Below are 21393 nucleotides of genomic sequence, written 5' to 3'. Positions count from 1 at the left end.
GGCAGTTCAATCTTTTACACCGATTTATAAACCCGTGTACTGATGCACTCATATAAAATTTTCAGGTTCAAATAGATTTTTGTTGCACCGCTAGAAAAGGCAAACACCTGCAAGTTTAGGGAAAGCAGTTTTCACAGGTCTGGTAACACAATGCCGCATATTGGTTGGAGTGTGAACTGCAAACACACGTGACGTGTTTAAGGGATGTTTTCTCTCTTTCTTGCTCTCTCTTTCTCTCAACGGTGTGTCTATATCGCTCGCCCCCTCCGTCCCTCACTGTTGTGTCTCCCGCCTTCCATCTCCTCCTTCCCCACAGGCACTATAAACCCCAGCACAGCGGGTTTTTCATCCACACACTGTTAGATGAGAGGAATGAGTTTGGGGCCAACATGAGCGAGAGCAAGCGAGAACCCCGCCTCATCTACAGGTGAGTGATCACTAGAGAGATGTGTTTAGGGTTAGAATGCCTGTGTGTTGTTGTTTTTGTTCTGCTTTTGTTTACCATGTGTTCTATTTTGGGAGTGCCGGCTGTCACGGTACAACTGAAAGAGGGAGGAATGTTCACTGCAGGAATGTTGGCTCACCCTTTTTTGTGTTTAAAAAGGCTAAGTGTTGTACTTTTTAGGATTTTGTTTTAGAGGTGAAACATTTATTGTGGAATTGTGGTGATGACTGTGACATGGTGAGTGCAGACGACTCGAGGTCATAAAAGTGGCGACACAGGTGGCTTGCAGGGATGTTGGCGGGAGACGCAAAATGACGATCGCATGCATTTTCTACATTAGAAGTGTCTTAAAAGTATTAAAAAGTGATTGAAAAGCGAGGATTCTTGTTTTCAAAGCAGTTGCCCATATAGCCAGTCGTTTTTTGACCAACTTGCAAGACCTCGGAATCCTCTATTTCACCAAAAAAAAACAATGGCAACACATTTAAATGCTTCTTATGACGGTGTCGCAAGACTGTTATAAATCATGACATGACACATGTCATGATCATTAAGGAATGCTTACAACAGGTGTCATTAAGTGTCTTAACCCTAAACTCTAACCCAAAGATATTAAATAATGTAAACTTTGCATCATAAGTGGCATAATTTACTAAACCAATTAATGACATCTGTCATAAGCATTCATTCATATTCATCACAGGTGTCATCTCATGATTATCACAGTCTTATGACACTGTCATAAGAAGCATTCAATTTAAAATGTACAGTGTAAAGTGTATTATGACTATCTTCGTTCATTTTTTAATGAACAGCAATAGAATATGGGTTGGTTTTCATGAAAAATACACATTTCCAATAACAAGCTTTTTGTGAAAAGAAAATCTTTCTACTATGAAATAATAAAGGTTTTGAGGAATTAAGGATTTTTTTTTTTTAATTAATTAAAATATTTCTTAAAATGGTATATTTACACGAAAAACAAGCTGACATTTTCCTGTGTTCAAGTATTTGATTGATTTATTTTTTTTTTTAAGGAAAGAGTCCCATATAATCAAAGGTGTCTAGTTTTTGGGGGGGGGAGCTGCAATTTTTTACCTTTCAATATCACAATTAATTTGTAATATAGGAGATACGTATGTGTTATTTTCACATAATTTGATCAACATAATAAAGCTACTTATTAGAAAAATAAACAAATTAGCAATTAAACCCAGAGGGCAGATGAAGGGTTTTTCAGATTTCGGAGTAAAAACTTTGAACGAGTTGCGAGAAGAATGTCCGTTTTTTTTTTTTTTTTTTTTTTTTATAGCTCTTCGTCAATACTGCCTTCCCAAACCCGGAAGTGTGACGTCATTTAGGGAAGGCAACAGACAACATGGCGGCCATAACAGCACCAGCGATAGTGATATTTCCAGCGAAAGTACCCGTTCAGATTGCTTTTTCGAGATGTTAGCGATGACGAGGGCTCCCAGGAAAAATAATCTACAATTAATCTTTACATGTTTGAACCTGAGGCGTCAGGTGACGACGATTTACCCGGCACAGCAGTGATTGGTGGCTCGGCACTTCACGAAGGGAAGAGTGGTAAGCCTATGTCTAGCATCGTGATTTCGCTCTGAACCTTTCTTTACCCAGTCATTCTGTGATATAATTATCAATAATTGCAAAAAAAAAAAAAAAAGATGAGTGTAGATCTTGTAATAAATGTATGAAATACACATGATGAATGGACGACCTCTCAGCTGTCTTTTCTACTTATGACAGGCCAGCAACAACAACAACAAAAGACAGGTCGCACTTCAACAAAGAGGCCGTAGGATTTGCCCCTCTATATCAACAGAATTGCATAAATTTTAGAATTAGAAAAAACAGTAAGGGTCCTCGTACATCTTTGAAAAACCAAGGTTGTATTTTCCTAGACTTTCAAAGCTGTCATCGCTGAAATTATGAAAACAAGGATGCAAACAAAGTTCTTCCACTTGACTCTCACAATATATGTTCAAATCCTGCAGAAAAAAGTTTTTGGGGCCACTGAGTCTCAAGCCTTCGTGTAAGCAGATCATCGCTACACATCGAGATGGCATTATGAATCTCGCGAGTAAAACCCAGAAAATCTTTGCAATATATGGTGATGATAGCATAGTGTTATTCTTCCGTATTGGAGTGCTGGCGAGGTCTTCTGTAAAGTGAGGCGCGTCCCTCATTGCCAAGGTGTTGCTATGGCAGTAAATCAAAAACTACGCGGTCAATTAAAAAATAATTGCTAATATGAGTGTAAACACAGCGAATGATGCATTCAATACAATTTAACCGAGTAAAACGCTCAAGAATTGAACTCTCCATCTGCCTTTTACCGCCGTGTTTAGAAAAAGGCAGGCTATTAATGAATTCAAATTTTAGGCCTCAAAGTTAAAGACAATCAAGCAATGAATGCACAAATTATCTAGTAGTCCACTACAAATGTAACACCAAAACGCAGTGCCAGCAATAAAATTAACTTACAAGAATATTTATAATAATAAGTTGACAATGAGCGTTTTGTGTTTCCCATCATTCTTGAGGGGAATTCAAAATCAGGCTGCTTAGGCAATACTTTTCGCCAAGATCGTCATCCATTAAATTTGGTACGCCCACCGGTGTTGTGCCAATGTAGTTACCCCAGTCAAAAATTGTATCCCCTGGGCGGAGCCATATGGAGGTAGATTTGTGTCTTTATTATTCAATCAAAAAAGGTTGCTTCAATCAAAATATATATTTTCAACCCAAAAAATGTCGCCTCAATAAAAAAAAATGTGTTTGAATGCAAAAATAAATGTGAGACTCCAAAAAAAGAAGAAAAAAAAAGAAAGAAAAAGAAAAATGCATATGAAAGCTATTTTTCTTTGATTCATTTTTATTATTATTTTTTTTTTTAATGAAGTCATGTTTTTGTTTTTTGAAGCAACTTTTTGATTGAAGTAATGTTGATTTGTGTTTGGGACACATTTTGGTTAGGACATTTTTCTCTTTATTATTCAATCAAAGAATAAGTTGCTTCAAAAAAATATAGATTTTCAAAAAGAAAAATCACTTCAATCAAAAAAAAAAAAAATTTCAATCATAAAAAAAAAAAAAAAAAAAAAGTTTTCTTTGATTGAAGTAATCCTTTTTGTGTTTGGGCCATATTATGATTAGGACATTTGTTCCTAAATCCTTCAATCCCCTAAAAGTTGGTTCAATCCCAAAAAAATATTTTCAATCAAAGAAAAAAAAATGTTTTTAAAAATATTTTTTTCTCTAATATATATATTTATATTTTAAATTATATGCAAAGCAAATGACTGTCTAAGGTGCTCGAAAAATAATTTCGACCCATTATAAAAATATGTTTTTTGTTCATTTCAGTCATTTTTGTTGCAGTTTTATTGCTTAACAACTTATATATATATATATATATATATATATATATATATATATATATATATATATATATATATATATATATATATATATATATATATATATATATATGAAAGTCAGTTACATGGAATGACACTTTTCGGCCACCAGGGAGGGCTGACCCCCCCCCTTAAAATCCGTTTATGATAACATACCCTATAGGATATACTGTATTTAGAGGCAACATTGTTGATACATTCTTTGACATTGCAATTAATTGCCCTCTGAGATTATTTCTTGTATAACGTTAAAGACACAAATCTACATAAAAATCTTTTATTGCACAATATGCATACCCTTCACACTCCGCGCATAAAACAAGATAATAATAGATTCTAACTACTTACTATAGCCATGACACTTTTGTCATTATACAATTGTAAAAACATGCAATTGACATTTTTGTGTATATACCAGAAATAACAATATCTATTCTGCTCCCTGCTATTGTGTAAATGCAAAACAGAAGCACTTTGGCTCTGATTGCTAGTGTATTGCAATGGCATATGGAAGGCTTTCTCCTGAGGCAACTTGAGCAACAAAGTCACCATTTGAAAAACAAACAAAAATGTATTTCTGGGGACACCGAGATACATTTTTGTTATTTTTTTTCTGGGAAATACATACAGTAATAAGCAATTGGAGAAACATCTGACGTAAACTGTAAATATATGTTACTACAACATTCAGAAAGAACTGCTTCATTTGGGACACATAATTGATAGACATTTTAGCGATAAGTTAAACACTACTTTAGAATCATTTTTTCCCCCATATAAATAGTTTTTACCGTTCAGTGATAAATGTCAACAATTCAAATAATGTATACGCTAAGTAGAATTTTTTTTTTTTTTTTTCTTAAATCATTCAAAAATTCAGTGAGGTATGTCTTTACCACTATTGCGCAAACTGTATTAGAATGGCCTAAAAAAAAATTGTGATATTTGTTTTTTAATTTCTTTTCTATTAACTTTTTGACTACAGGCCAGGCTGACTACTATTTTTATTGCTGTGGAAAGAGGTTGGGGAGGGCACTTTTTCTTCATAAAATGTACATTCACGTCATAAAAGTCTACTCGGCTTGAGTAGCAAAGAAGAACAAGGCCAAATAAAGAGTTTAGGAATTATGGACAACAATGTTGTCCAAAAAACACTCCAACATATTGTGATAAGTTTGGAGGCTTTGAAACAACTCTACATTTTCGCAGCTTCCTATAGTGTCCCAATACCTTTGTCCATGTAGTTAATTTTGGATTTATGGTGCTCTTATAAATCTGTTCCAAGATTGGACATCTGAGGAAGGAAGTATGATTTTGGAAGGTGATTTACTGACAGGTGGTGTGTTTGAGGCAATATGCTTATTTTTTGGCTTCTGCTCCCTGGCATGCTTTGAGGGGAATTTTTTTGGGTCATTTTACAATGAGGATCTTCTATGTTGCAGATATTTAAGATACAGTATTGGCATGTTTTTTTTTTCAAAGTGGAATGCTTAGTTTTAAAATGTTGCTGGTGCTTCCAGGAAAACTACTATTTCGTTTTTTAGAAGATGTTGTGCAATGCCAATTAAGAGGGTTTTTTTTTCAGTATTTCAGTGGTTTACATACCTTTTGCAGATAAACGTGGCAGACCCTGTTGAAAAACCTGACGAGTTTAGACTTGTTCAAGTGGGTCTGGAACGTATTTTACATGATAAAGGGAGTTTCTGAATATTGACATTGAAAAAAATTCTCTATATCCTAAACGATCCCAAATGGGGACTTCCAAAGAAGTCTTTGACTATCATACAGTACGTTCTTTAACTCATGTGGATGACTTTGCTGCATCTCGGTGGAGAGCCCCAAAGCCCATTCCAGCAACCCCCCTCCCTCTCCCTAAGCACTCTGGCAAGGGGACGATCCAAAGCTCCTGGCAAAGCCCTTCTCAAATTCACAAAATTTTCCAGTAGAGACAATCAGACGGCGTCGCTCCCTCTCTCACGTCAATCTGTTGAACAGGGAGAGCCCACAAGAACCGCAAGCAGCAACAAACGCTTGATAATCACTTCCAGGCTGACCAGGAGGTTCTGTGAAGGGGTTGCGTTGCGGGTCTATTACTTTTGTGACTTTTACAATGAGCCAAAATGTAAACATGAGATTCCAGGCCAGGCTTTTGTTGTATGGATTTCATTTGTTCTGGTATTGATGCCTCATTTCCTATTTTAACTTGCAAATACACATTTGGAATGGCATGTGTTGTGCATATGATGCACTACCTTGACTAAATAAATGAAATGCTTTTATTGTAATTGCACTTATCAAATGTGCAACACAAACACAGTACAATGCATTAAGCCTGCTGGTTCAGCCTTTAAGGGCACCCAATTTTTTTAAGATGGGAAAAAAATGTAAAACAAGAGGCTGGGGGATGGATTCGGGGGGGTTATATATATATACACATCAACCGGCCCAACGTTTTCATTTTTCTTTGCTTTGGCTGTGTAACCCTTTCGATAGACTTCAACGACTTTATTTTTTGTATTTTCTGACATTGGATCATGGCATTGCTTTGAAGTTTATTGAATTCATTTGATTTGGCTCGATTTAAGTTAGTTCTCAGTCAAATAAGTTGGGAGGTTATCTGGTTTCTGTGTGGTCAGCGAAAATTGACTCAGTTTTCTTTAAAGCATATCTGATTAGTAACAGCTATTTTTGATTTAAAGGGAGATCTGTATTTTCTCCAGAGGTGGGTAGAGTAGCCAAAATTTTTACTAAAGGAAGAGTAGTGTTACTTCAAAATAATATTACTCAAGAAATAGTAAAAGTAGTCATCCAAAAAACGTACTCAAGTACAAGTAAAAAAGTATTTGGTGAAAAGAATACTCAAGTAATGAGTAACATTGTGAGTAACTGATTATATTTGTCTTTTTTTTTTATTTTTTTTTTAAGAATGGTATTTTTTTCTGAGCACAAAGCTGTCTATATGAACTGTTGCAATAATGTTACTGTACAATAGCACATTAAAAATACACATTAAGCCAAAAAAAAAAAAAAAAAAAAAAAAGACTTCCGACGAGAAAAAAAATTAAATAAAAGAAGTATTATTCAGGCAAAGAGTATGACTTCCCACTGGTGGAGAAAATGGTTCCTAGTTTGAATAGTGAGTTCCTTCATAATTACTATTTTGAAATTAAACGGATTATTTCTCCGGTTTTCTGTGGTCAGTTGGCGGCAAATAAAAACTGGGAGAGAGGTTAAAATCCGCGCTTTCGAGTCAGGTTGAGGCAGCACTTCATATCAAATTCTTGATTGAACAGGCTGGCGTAAAGAAGAACGGCAAGCTTGCGTCTGATTGGTATAATGGAGTCATGTGATTTATTAATGAATTAATGAACTTTCGGGAAAAAATCAATTATTTAATTAGTAATACATAAAAAGTAATAATTAGAAATAACGCAAATTTAAAAAAGCTTTAAGTAATAATATATATATATATATATATATATATTTTTTTTTTTTTTTTTTACAGTGGTATGAAAAAGTGTCTAAACCTTTTGGAATTTCTCACATTTCTGCATAAAATCACCATCAAATGTGAGCTGATCTTTGTCAAAATCACACAGATGTAAAAACCGTCTACTTTAACCAAACCTACCCAAACATTTATAGGGTTTCATATTTTAATGTGGATAGCATGCAAACAATGACAGAAGAGGGGGAAAAAGTAAGTGAACCAACTGCCTAAGGAGACTTAAAGAGCAATTGAAACCAATTTTTATCAAACATTCACAAGTCAGTTGTGTGCCCAATCACTGATGAGTGGTTTAAAGCTGCCCTGCCACTATAAAACACACACCTGGTAAGAATTGTCTTGATGAGAAGCATTGTCTGATATACATCATGGATTGGTCATAAGAGCTGTCTGAAGGCCTGCGATTAAGGATTGTTGATTTGTATAAAGCTGGGTAAGGATACAAAACCATCTCTAAAATTCTGGATGTTCATCAATCGACAGTCAGAGAAGTTGTCTACAAACCGAGAGAGTTTGGCACTGTTGCTTTTCTCCCAAGGAGTGGCCGTCCACAAAAGATGACGCCAAGATTCAGGGCAGAATACTCAGAGAGGTAAAAAAAGAATGCTAGAGTGTCTGCTAAAGGCTTACAGAAATCACTGGCACAGTCCAATAGCTCTGTGCACACATCAAAAATATTTTGTGGGCTGATGAAACCAAAGTTGAATTGTTTGGAAGTAACACACACTGTCATGTGTGGAGGAAAAATGGAACAGTTCACCAACATCAACACCTAATTCTTACCGTGAAGCATGGTGGAGGTAGCATCATGATTTGGGGTTGTTTAGCTGCCTCAGGGCCTGGGCAACTTGCAATCATTAATGGAAGAATGAATTCAAAGTTTATCAGGATGTTTTGCAGGAAAACCTGAGGCCGTCCGTGAAACAGCTGAAGCTAAAAAGAGGATGGATGGTGCAAAAAGACAATGAACCAAAACACAGAAGTAAATCAACTTCAGAATGGTTTCAGAAGAACAAAATACACGTTCTGGAGTGGCCAAGTCAAAGTCTAGACTTAAAATCCTTTGAGATGCTGTGGAATGACTTAAAGACAGCGATTCATGCCAGGCATCCCAGGAATCTGACTGAACTACAGCAGTTTTGTAGAGAAGAATAGGCCAAATTAGTCCTGATCGATGTGCGAGACTGATCTCCAGCTACAGGAAGCGTCTGGTTGAGGTTATTGCTGCCAAAGGGGGGGGGGCACAAAATACTAAATATGATGGTTCACTTGCTTATTTTTCCCGCGTCTGTCATTGTTTGCATACTATCCTCATCAAAATATGAACCTATAAATGTTTGGGTGGTTTTAGGTAAAGCAGAAAGTTGTTTCATCTGTGTGATTTTGACAAAGATCAGATGACATTTGATGGTCATTTTTTGCAGAAATGTGAGAAATTCCAAAAGGCTTGGATACTTCTATATATTTCTAAATAAAATAAAGTTAATTTCAAAAAATAAATAACAAAACCTTAAAAAAAATAATAAATTGTGGAATTGAAATTGAAAGATAAAGACAAGTTCAAATAAGCGTGGCCTGTGTTTAATTTGCCTTAGGAATTTCATTTATTTAATTGTTTTGTTTGTTTTATATAAACAATTTATGACCGCACATAGCCTAACCCTTTGGCTGTCATTGAAGATAATAGACATACAATTCATGTTTAAATGGATTGTACGTCTATTGCCATCAATAGGTCTTTTCATATTTTCTACCACAACACATACTCTTTGACCTGGGTTGGTAGCAAATGACTTAAGCTCATTATAACTATTGAATAGTTGTCCACTGTAGTGACCACTGTCCCTGAAAGGATTAGCCAGATGCACGAAGGAATATTTTGAGAAGAGAGCAAATAGTTTGACCAATGATCATTTTTGTAATGATTACAGCTAAAAAGGTAATAAAGAAAACGCTGGTCCTCTCCTGAAATCAGGCATGGGATTTCAATGAAAACAATCAAACGATTTCCAAAAATGAGATGGAAAAGTGGCAGAAAACTAAAAGATGTAGCCGCCTTTGATGGAAAGTCCCATTAAGTAGGATCCACACTTCCTCGCGTACTTCCTGGCATTTTCCATGAACTCTTTTCCTTACGACACACTTCCTGGTGGAGGCGCACAAGGTCGCATGTTCACACCACAGAGGGCTCAAGGCTCATAGGCGTCGTGGGCGATTTGTCTGGCGAGCCTGATGGCGTCAAACCACAAGGAAACTCTTGGCGGGACCGTCTGTTATTGAGGCTTCGGCTCTGGGCAGAAGAGGTTGCGTTTTCACTCTGGATGTCACATGACGTCCTCACTGTGGACACCCAGGCTTGTAGTCCAAAGGGTAATTGACAAGCAGACGTTGATGCAAATATTTTTGTTTCTGTGACACCTCCAACTATAAAACACAAAAAGCAAGACTGACTAAGCTTTTGATGGCAAAAGAAGAAACTTACAGATATACAATTAAGAAAGTGACACTGACTCACCACATGGCTCGAGTCTAACGTCAGTGGCATTTTTACACGATGATTGCTGCCCACTCCATAAACCGCATCATCTTTTGGTAAGGGTTATGTTCCAGCCCACCCTTGAATTCAGTGAAATCCATGATAATAGTAGCACACCCGACGCATTTTTTTACTAGCATTTAAGGTGCTTAAGATTTTACACAAAAATCTTGCATTACTCCTAAAATTTACTGCGGTTGTCCCACCACTCTTGTCCACATTTCACGCATCACTTCCTCAAGGGGGTCTAAATACTTTTTGTCCAAAGGCCACATTCTCCATTAATTTAAGTGTCCCAGTATTACCTGTGTACGTATGTTTTCATTCACTCTAGGTGTTCAAAAACATTTGCTTGGATTCACTTCTCACGTATTCCATTTCTCCTGATACTTTGCACAAACACCACATTCCATTCTTTCCAGAGTCTACCCAGATAGCAAAATATAACTGGAGCGGACATGAGCCATATGTTCAGGAAATTTTAGCCCAATTTCGTGAAACGGGTCTCCGCCCGTGTGTCTTTGTTTTTGAACAATGGGCCAAACTCAGTATGGATTGACTTGCCAGATCAGCAAACAGTTTTTTTTTCCAGAGATGGTCTAAAGTAGCTGATACGACATTAATATCGGATATGGCACACGTTACCCAATCTGGGCTAGATTTGTATCAAAACCGTTTTTAGTATTAAATTTGGGCTCCATTTTGTTCATCCGGCACTCAGTCACCAGGTATTGGGGTAGTGATGTCCCAATATTTTTGTCCACATTATCTTCAGGTTTCTTTTTATTTTTTTCAGAGAACCAAATCATTTTTTCACATTTTCCTCACTTATCATTTACTGAGGGTGTCCTGATAAAAAGTCGTGTCTGGAACATTGAAACGGTTTACAAAACAGTACACTATGTACATAATAACAGACATTTTCATTGCAAACAGTTCCTTTCAGATTTTAATCTGAAGTTGTGCAGAGTGCCAGCTGAGCTGTAGTTAGACTAGCTAAATTCTTCCAGATTTGGCTTCCATAAATCCTCTTTGGAGACTTCATACAATGTTTGTTTTTCAACATCGTTGAGGAGTGTTTTCGCCTGCAAACATTTAACTGTGTTATTAAAATTCTCCAAAAGTCAGTCAGGACTCAGGAATCATCTTTGGAATTTTGGGAACACGTGACATTAAAGGTGAAAAAATGTTCCTATAAAGCAATTAAATAGAAGGTTATTTCAAGTTTCTTTTTTATTGATTTGTTTTAATCAGAGATATTTTCCCACTTAAAACACTATATAAAAGCACCGCGCATCAATTTACCTTTCTGTTTGACCCTCCCTGCCCTCGCCTGCAAACCATGCCCCTTAGAGGCCCGGGTCCGGGTGTGGTCGCACCCCCAGCACCGCCCTTAGTTCCGCCCCTGCGTTACATAGTGTCATTACACCCTTTTTTTTTCTGGGCGGGGGAAGACTTGCTTTATAAAATTAGGTAAAAAATAAATAAATAAATAAATAAATAAATAAATAAAAAAAAAGAAGGCAAAAACCTTGTGTCAAAAGATGTCACAATTGTCATTTGCTTTTTCTATCAGCATTGGCAAGAAAAGGAATCAAATCTGTTGGGGGTTTTTTTCTTAAAAGCAAATGCCCTTCCAGAGCCATGTAGTTTAACAATTATTCTGTTCTCCTCAGAATGACTGGAAGCATTTGCATCTGAGCACCAGCATGCCCATGAGGCCGGCGGGTGCTCCATCCTCCACGCAGCCCAGTGTTCTGCTCGCCCTAACCTTCTTGAAGCTGCTTCTCCTCCTGACCGTCTCCCTGGCCCAGAAGCCGGCCCGGCTGCCTCTGGTGGGCCGCAAGCCGTTTGTGGCCGCCTGGAACGCACCGCTGGACTTGTGCGCCATCAAGTACAACGTCAGTGTCAATCTGGACCTCTTCCACATCCGCGGCAGTCCCCGTGCTGACTGGACCGGTCAGAACGTCACCATCTTCTACGCCAACCGACTGGGCTACTATCCACGGTACACGCCACAGGGTGAGGCAGTGCACGGCGGAGTCCCACAGAACGGCAGCCTGGACATACACCTGTTCAAGGCCTACCAGGACATCAAGCACTTCATCCCCGCTCAAGACTTTCGCGGCTTGGCCGTCATCGACTGGGAATTCTGGCGACCGCAGTGGAGTCGCAACTGGCACAAGAAGGACGTCTACAGGCGTATGTCGCGGGAGTTGACCGCCAAGGCCTACCTGAATGTGACAGAGGCGCAAGTGAGTAATGCGCTTTTCAAACAATTTGTCATATACAGGTACTAGAATTCTTTATAGTGTTACCCTGGGATATTGCAATTTGCACCCAATGTGAGAAGGGGTGAACGGGGTGGTTGTGACCAATGTTGTTAATCTTACTTAAAAAGTAATTAATTACAATTACAAATTACTTTTCCCAAAAAGTAATTGAGTTAGTAACTCAGTTACCTGAATGTAAGAGTAGTTAGTTATTTGGCAATGTAAATGGTGCTACTTTGCATGTTTTGGTCCCCCCCCCCCCCCCCCCCCCCCCCAAAAAAAAAAAACATAGGTCACACTATGTGAAGTTCAAAGGGTTTTTTGGCACAATTGGCCCTAGCCCAACTCTTTACCCTAAACTTAAACTAGACACACGGGTATTGCGGATAATGCGATAACTAGATTGTAACATTTCCTATGTTTGAAAGTCATTTAATGTTGTGAATCAACCGTTAAATTTGTTAAAATTGCTCCCGTTATTGCATTAGTTCCCTTCTGTCTACTTTTGACATGTGAGAGTTTTAAAACAGTTTCATTAATTAAAGATCGATTCAAGTCAAGATTTTGCCGAAATAGAAGTATTTTAGATAAAAAGTTACTTAGGTTCGCTAGGAAGGTTGGCTACAACAGAGCCTTCCTGAGAAGTCTTCTGCTTTAAGATGGCGGCTGTTTACTAACGCCAGCAAGTTTATCATTTCGCATCTAGTTCTCTATACATGTGATATCTATCGTAGCATCGTGTGGGCGTAGTTTGTAGGCTATCGGCTACAGTCGGGTCTTATTGGAGCCACCCAGAGCAACACGTTTGCAACGGCGTCACAACTCGCTTTCCTCCTCCCGTCTCCCACTCTGCTTTCTCTGTGAGTCCGCATCTCTCATTTTTCTTGCATCATTAAACCAATGTAGTAACGCATTAGGGCTGTCAAACGATAAAAATTTTTAATCGAGTTAATTACAGCTTAAAAATTAATCAATCGTAATACATTGCGATTCAAACCATCTATAAAATATGCAATATTTTTCTGTTAATTATTGTTGGAATGGAAAGATTAGACACAAGACGGATATGTACATTCAACATACAGTACATAAGTACTGTATTTGTGTATTATAACAATAAATCAACAAGATGGCATTAACATTATTAACATTCTGTTAAAGCGATCCATGGATAGAAAGACTTGTAGTTCTTAAAAGATAAATGTTAGTACAAGTTATAGAAATTTTATATTAAAACCCCTCTTAATGTTTTTGTTTTAATAGAATTTGTAAAAATTTTCAATCAAACAATAAACTAGTAGCTCGCCATTGTTGATGTCAATAATTACACAATGCTCATTCATGGTGCTGAAACCCAAAAATCATTCGCACCCAAGCGCCATCAGAGGGCGACAAAAAACACAAGTAACAAGTGGACATTACACTGTGCTGTCATTTTAATCTGTTTGAGCGGGGCATGTGCGTTAAATGTGTCAAATATTTTAACGTGATTAATTAAAAAAATTAATTACTGCCCGTTAGCGCGATAATTTTGACAGCCCTATAACTCATAGTAACCCACGGCTTTACATCCTCAGTAACGGTAACGGAGTTGCAAAGATGAGAAAAGTAATTAATTGGATTATTCACTACTGAAAAAAATAACGCCGTTAGTAACTTTGTTATACTCTAATGCCGTTTTTAACAACAGTGGTTGTGACAACTTTTTCTCTTTAATGACTGTCTTTCCATCAACAGATCTTTGAATAGTCATTCAGTCAGGAAAGATTAGTATCTTGGGTTAGGTTTTACATCCTTTTTACTTTTTGTTTTTTATTTTTTTTTCAACGTAATTTATTATCAATCGACAACCCGACATTGTGACAATCAATCATACAATGACAATGGTTAATTGTGATCTAATCTTCAGAATGAATTTTTTTTAAATTGACAATGATTTTTTTGTTAATTATGTAAATAAATAATTTGGGGGGGGGTTTACCATTCACTGTCAAGCTGTCAGAGCCTGACAGCATGCCTGGCTCTTTATGAGAAAAGTGAAAGTCTACAGCAAAGCATAGTAAATCATTTTTCCATCTGAGGGTTACATTACAAAGCTCTCCTGCAATAAGTGAAATCAACGAATAGTCATACAGTATTCAAATCCGTTTTTTTTTTTTTTTCAAACTAACAAACTTATCACCTCACGTTATATATCATGAGCAAATATTATAAAGCTACAGCTGTTGCTTTACTTCAAAAAAAAAAAAAAAAAAAAGGGGGGTGGGGGTTGGGGGGAATAGGCATGGGCAGTGCCCACCCACGGACATGCTCTGCCCACCCAAAGAAAACTGGATGTAGTACTAACATTCTAATATTCAACTAACATAGCATTCTGAGGGGGTCAAAGTAGGGCTCAAAGCGTCGGCGGGACAAAGAATGACTGCTAGGGGGCACTACATAGTGTATTTGGAATTTGTCTTTACACGGTATCAAAGATTGTACCTGTCTTGACCTGCCTGCCGATTTTGGTGCATTTTGAAGCATTCTAGGGGGTCAAATTGAGCTCAAAGGGGCTGCGGAACAAAGAACAAATATAATAATAATAATAAAACCGAGGAACCACAATAGGTTACCTAAAAAAAAAAACATTGTCACCTGCATGTCCATACTGTTCAGTTATGGATGTGTTATAAGTCAAATAAAATAAAATCAACTTTTATTTGTTTAGACCAAATCACAACAACAGTTATCTCAAGGAGAAAACAGAACATGTTCTAAGGTACAGTAGCCCTATGCTGGATGTCGACCTACTTGAGCATTGCAGCTTTTTTTTTTTTTTTTTTTTTTTTGGTGCCCCTCAGGTAAGACTAATGCCCACCAACACCTGTCATCCTGGTAACACCACTGAACTAGAATTATATGAAGTACCGACCTGTTACAGTTTTTCTCCTTTTGTCAAATTTACACAGTTGGTATATTTTAAATGCTACCATCTAGTGATCAAAAATGGAATTGGACATAAAATTAATGAGGCAGAAAAAAATGAGTAACGAAACCATCCCAAAAATCAGGAAAATAGTGTGACTTTTAATGTTGATAAAAATTTAACTGAATGAAAACAAATATTATTACTTTTCTATTTTTAAAATGTGATTTTTCTTTCTAAAAAAAATGGCAACCTTTCATTTCTTACAGCATTTAGGGTAGCCTGGAACTCCAGACTCTCCAGTCTGGGACCCAGCTCCTTATTGGCCTCTCACACCCGAACAAAATCGTCCGTGCAATCAGATTCGTTTATTTGTGTGACGTGTTCTTAACGACAAACGTCACTCTTGCACACTGGAAGTAGTCTCCACAACAACACAGATGGCGAACGGGAGAGCCGAGAATATGTTCCTATCCGCGGTAAATTAAGTTTTAAATGACCAAAAACACATTGAGTCGCTATAACCAAGTCTGTCTCGCGCTAGCCATGTTGAATAAACTTCTCTGTTCTCCGCTCTCCTCGTATGTTTCCGTCCTCACGCTAGAGTTTCTTGTCGCTTTACCAACGTCACGTCCGCCCGTCGCTGATTGGTCCACTCTGCTGTCTGTTTGCTGTGGCTTGCTCCGCCCTGGGAATTTGATCCGCGGAACAGTCGCCAGAGTCTGGAGTTCAGGGCTACTCTTGGAGTCTTATTAGTTGTGTTATAAGTTGGATATTGGGCGTTCTCCAGTGTTCCTTGTGTTAAGACAGAGCGTCCCGCCATTTGTTCAGGACTGTCCGGGGGAACTGATTGCGAGAGTTGGTGCGTCAATCTTGCTCAGTCAGTTGTATGACGCAGGCGCTGGGCTTCCGTGATAAGAAGGCATTGTTTATCTCTTATGGCCTTATGGCCACTGGTGTAGTGCAGGGGTTTTCAACCCAGTCCTCAAGGCACACTGTGGGTCCTGGTTTTTGTTCCAGCCGATCCAGCAGAGACAGTTGAACCAATGAGGCTTCTGCTAAAACAAGCCACACCTGACTGCAATCAACTGATTGCACTTGTAAAACACCAGATTGGGGAAAAAGTGTTGTCATCTTGTTTGGTAAGAATGAAATCCTGCACCCACAGTGTGCCTTAGTGGAATAGGTTGGGGACCCCTGGTGTAGTGTACTTTGTGAGCTCTGAGACAGGTGATGGAAATGATTTTTTCTTGCTTGCTTTCAGGTGGAAGAGCTTGCCCGGCGCCGCTTCGAGAAAAGTGCCCGAGCCTTCATGCAGCGTACGCTCCAACTGGGCACGCGCTTGCGCCCCAACGGCCTGTGGGGCTTCTACCTCTACCCGGATTGCCACAACTACAACCTCCATGAGGATGACTACACCGGTCTTTGCCCACTGCTTGAAAGTCTGAGGAACGATGAGCTGTGCTGGCTGTGGAACAGCAGTACGGCACTCTACCCGTCCGTAGCTATCCGCAAGTCGCACACCAACAGTGCGGGCACCCTGCACTTTGCCCGCCACCGCGTGCGAGAGGCGCTACGTGTGGCATCGCTCACCTCCAAAGACTACGATCTTCCCACGTACGTCTACCTGAGGCTGGGATACCGCGACGAGCCGCTTACCTTCCTCACCACGGTAACAAACAACTTCTGCCTTAAAAACACTTGGACCACTATAGGGCAGTTTTCCCACCAACTCTCCACCTGAGATTTTCTTTAGATTTAGAGTTTTATTTGGAATGTGTTTACATTTTGTTCGCATTAGCTACTGCAGGCACATCCAAGGCCAAAAAAAAAGGAAGCATATTTTCCAGATAATTGCACGAGTCACTATGATCTGAGTCACAAGTAAGTCCCGAGTCTTACCTGTTGTGGGCAAATCAAGGCAAGTCAGGTCACAAGGTTATGTCAAGTCAAGTTGAGCCGCACAGTTATGTCAAATCAAGTAGAATCTCGAGGTCATGTTGAGTGGAACACAAGGATGTAAAGACAAGTTATGTCAACTTAAAGGATGTAAAGACGAGTCGTGCCAAGTCAAAAGGTTGTCGAGTCAAGTCGGATCACAGATTGTCCCTTTAGGACGTGGCGACCAAGAGGATTACTGGCAGGTGTGAAATAATCTACGATCCAAGTTTTTCGAGTCAGCTTTTTGAGTCTTGAGCCATTGTCTTACAAGTTGAGTCGCGACTCGAGTATCAGATGCTCGCACCTCAAGCAAGTCAGGTCCGCGTGTCTGTGTTTTTTTTTTTTTTTTTTAACTCTGAGTCAAGTTGTGAGTCATCAAATTCCAAGTCCAAGCCCCTGTGAATCGAGCCCAATTGTCTGATGTTTTCTGTTTGTATCAAAAGGGCTGAGCTAACACGCAGTTTTGTTCTTCGAGGGTTAAAAGTTATAACTGATAAAATAAATAACACTCGTTTTGGGTGGTCTTGCATCAAATTGCAAAGGAAATTGTGAGGGAACTGTACCCAAAGTGGGTTAGCAAGTCATGTGACTGGTTGAGGCCAGATGCACAGTAGCTACTGTATATGCAAAGCGACCATTCCATCAATTAGTACAGGTTAAGATATGTTGAATTCAGTGCTTTTGTTCCTATTAAAAAACTGAAACACACTAAAACGCTTTGCCAAATGCTAATGAGCTACACACTAAACAGATGCATAAAATCGTACACTCAATTAAACCTTGAGCTTGCCGTATCCTCTTTACAGAAGGATCTGGTCCATACCATTGGTGAGAGTGCGGCTCTGGGAGCCGCAGGATTCGTCATATGGGGGGACCTGAACCTCACTACGTCACGGGTGAGAACTGCACTCTTACCCATGATGCACTGCAACATTAAAAAAACTGACAACAAACAAACATCATTAATTCATTGTCACAAGGCCTACTCTATTGTTGTGAGAACTGATCATGAAATTAGGTCATTGTTCTTCCTGGGTCAGAAACACATTTTAGGCTAAGCAACTAAAAAATTAATGCATCAGAGAACTGAGAAATTACAAATATAAATGTGAATTCATTCATCATTCATCTCATCCTCACGAGGGTCGCGTGGGGGGGTTCTGGTGCCTATCCCAGCTGACTATAAGCAGGAGGCAGGGTTCGCCCTGAGGCGTCCATTGCCAAAGAGAGCTAGGGGGACTTAGGTTTTACAACATTTTTTTATGATGTTCAAATGCTCTTAAAAAAAGAGTGCATTGTCTACGTCGGTTAGTCAAACTGTTTGTCATCGAAGTGGCGTCTTTCTAACTGACGTATTTTCTTGCGGTGTCTGGAACTGTTTGGAAGTCAGACAACACACGCATGTAAGTTGTGTGTTAACTTTGCTTGATCTTGTTCTTTTGTTGTTTTCCTTTCTTCTTATGTACTTCAAACAAACTGTTTTGCAAAAACAAAACAAAACAAATCTTACGTCATCCCACATTTCCATGTAAAGTGATTTTCCTTGTAGGAAAAGCTTCTGTAGCTAAAAACACAGCAACATTTATCAAATTGAAAATGGGTGTTTTATTAATAGTTACGTCATCCATCCATTTTCAATAGTATTTTATAGTCAGTCACAAGTGAGCTGAAGCCCATCCAAGCTGACGTTGGGCATATAATAGCAGTAAATGTCTTAGCATAGTATATGGACTAACAATGGAGTCGCCAGACAATTTCAGATTGCTTATACACAAACAATAGGATCGTTTTCAGTCAAAATAAAATTTGACTGGACTCCTTTTGCTGTCAACACACATGGAAGAGAAACAATGGACTGCTCGCCAATGTCACTGCATTCACAAAAAGAATGAAACAGTTGAATTTAGCTTAATGAATATTTCTTGTTCTTTTTTTTCCTGTAGCATAACTGTACGAAGGTGCGCTGGTTCCTGACACACCGTCTGGGTCAGTACATTACCAATGTCACAAGGGCTGCTGAGTTTTGCAGTGACTTTCTGTGCCAGAACAACGGACGCTGCATCCGCCGTGACCCAGGGGCACGCCACTACCTCCACCTGAACGCCGCAACCTACAGTATCCGCCCTGCAGAGGGCGACGGAGACTTCATTGTCAGCGGGTGGCACTCACCCCGGGACCTTCAATTGCTCGGGGAAGAATTCCGTTGCCATTGCTATGAGGGGCACCAGGGGGAGCGCTGTGATAGCGCTAACAAAGTGCGAGAGGATGATGACAGACCACCGGGTGGCGGTGAAAATGACAATGAGAAGGAGCGGAGGAGGACTGAGTGGGAAGATGAGCAAGAAGGAAGGGCGGAAGAAGGGCGTAGCAGTGCATTGCCCAACCTCGGCCTCTCTGGTCTTTTGATGCTCTTAATGCTCCTGTTAAACTTTCGAGAATTACTCGAGACACTTTTGACATTAACAGTGACACTAACATGCTAACATTTGCAGATCAAAACACAGCTCAAAAGAATGTAACAATATTTATGCTAACAACAAAGGATAGTGAGGTTTGGAAGCCTGGAACCAAACATATTGATGCTCGATGCAGTAAGGGACTAAGACTTAACACAAATATAAATTTGCAGGAATCTTCGTTTCCTTCCACTATGTCCTGTTTGTGAATTCCACATTGCCTCGTTCTGTTCCTTCTAAGCTAAGGGGCAGTTTACATGGCGACTCTGCGGCACAAAGACGCAATGACTGTATTGCGGAGTGGCCTTGCGTTCGTATGGTGTCGGCGAAGACGGAAGGCAAAGACGCAAACCTTGGAATTCTGCCTCCAAAGTGGAAGAATTCGATTGCCGAGGGTTGAGAGGGGCTTTCTCCGCACGCATATCAAAAGTTCCCGCGGCGCGGGACGGCGCCGATAAAGTCAGCACTCGTACACGTCACATAGGGCGTGCGCAGCGGTTCTACTAAACATTAAAAACAGCAAATATGGCGGAACGCCGGCTTTAATTTACCGTTTATATAATATTTTTAATTTAAATTTGTGGAATGTTTCCATTTGTGTGCCTTTTTGAACAAAAGAAAATGCCATTGCTTGGAGTGGGCGGGCATGTTGTCTTCCGGGCTGAGCAGGTCAAAGTGCATCATTCGCTGTCGCCTTGTAAGTCTGCACTGCCCCCTAGGGCCTGGCATAAATACATCGTTTTCATGCAGAATTTTGACATTGTTCGAATGGAGACGGAACCATATAGATGCAAGCATGAAATTCTTCGTCTTCTCGAAGAGTCACCATGTAAACTGCCCCTAATTTTGCCTCTAGCAAATGACGCAGCCTGTTTTATCTTTCTGGCAGCTCTGCAACCTTCTTATAACTGAATGTAATATTAATGAGGGAGCTCACACCCAACAACTCGTGTTGATTGATAATAGCCTCTCTGCAAGGCATCTCAATGATTGTTGTTTTGCATTTCAAAAGAATGATGTCAGTCCTTGTATGGGGCATGTCTCTAACTTTTATAGTTGAGTTTCCACCCAAAAAGCCAAACTAGTCTATCCAAACTATCCTTGATGAACCGCAATGCAAAGAGACTTGAGTCCCTTTCATATTCACCTGAACACCGTTTAACTAAATCGCGGGATTTAAACGAACAGCCCTTGTATGTGAAAGCAATTTCCCATTTCGACTGACACGGAGATGACGCGGACATCTACCGGGTCGCGTCTTAGGATAATGCCCGGGACTTTCCTGGGAAGTGCAGGCGTTAAAGTCACGTGTCACAGCACGATGGCTGATGACGTAAAGATCATGGCGGGCCGATTGTCACTTCCTATTTCTTCGCAGTAAGACGAAAAGTAAACAAACATCGCAATTATCAACAGAGCAAGCTGGAAATAGCTAAATTAAACTGAAAGCATAATGAAATGAAATTTCTACTGGATCATAGAACCGAGGAAGAGAGTCCATCTTCCATTTTTGGAAATGTGTGGTTTATTTTGTTGCCGATGTTAGGGTCCACAACTGCGGAAACAAGGTCATACCTCAAAGCAGAAAACAACTGAGGGATTCAAGAGTTTATTAAATACAAACAAAAATACACGCAATCGCGGAAAAGGGGGAATAACACAATGGGTGCGTGACAAACAGTGGCAGACAGTTGGTGAACACAACAACAAATACACTCAAATACCAGCAAAACGTAGCGGATTTCAAAACAAGGGTAGCAGACGAACAAGGAAGCAAATGCACGAAATTTGAGAGTACAAGGTGTCGAATGGAGCCCAGCAAGTTAATATCTCAGCACCCTTCTCTTGGATTGCTTGGGCTTAAATACAGTCTTCATGATCTTGAA

At 39.4% G+C, this 21393-nt stretch overlaps 1 protein-coding gene across 2 annotated transcripts; it reads left to right on the top strand.

Moving 5' to 3' along the window:
* The first annotated feature begins 295 nt into the window (after positions 1-295).
* hyal4 (hyaluronidase 4) lies at positions 296-19542 on the top strand. 2 transcript variants are annotated; one of them, XM_057837560.1, is made up of 5 exons: positions 296-427; positions 11606-12184; positions 16375-16782; positions 17858-17947; positions 18995-19542. In XM_057837560.1, the coding sequence occupies exons 2-5, from the start codon at positions 11639-11641 to the stop codon at positions 19532-19534; spliced, it is 1584 nt and encodes a 527-aa protein (XP_057693543.1). In that variant the 5' UTR covers positions 296-427; positions 11606-11638; the 3' UTR covers positions 19535-19542. The 2 variants fall into 2 exon arrangements, with proteins under 2 accessions (XP_057693543.1, XP_057693544.1); XM_057837561.1 differs by lacking the exon at positions 296-427 and adding an exon at positions 1824-2032.
* Positions 19543-21393: the final 1851 nt, after the last annotated feature.

Source organism: Corythoichthys intestinalis, chromosome 5, assembly GCF_030265065.1.
Source record: "Corythoichthys intestinalis isolate RoL2023-P3 chromosome 5, ASM3026506v1, whole genome shotgun sequence".
Taxonomy (NCBI): Eukaryota; Metazoa; Chordata; class Actinopteri; order Syngnathiformes; family Syngnathidae; genus Corythoichthys; species Corythoichthys intestinalis.
Note: the sequence above shows the minus strand (reverse complement) of the source record. Positions and strands in the feature narration are given on the sequence as shown.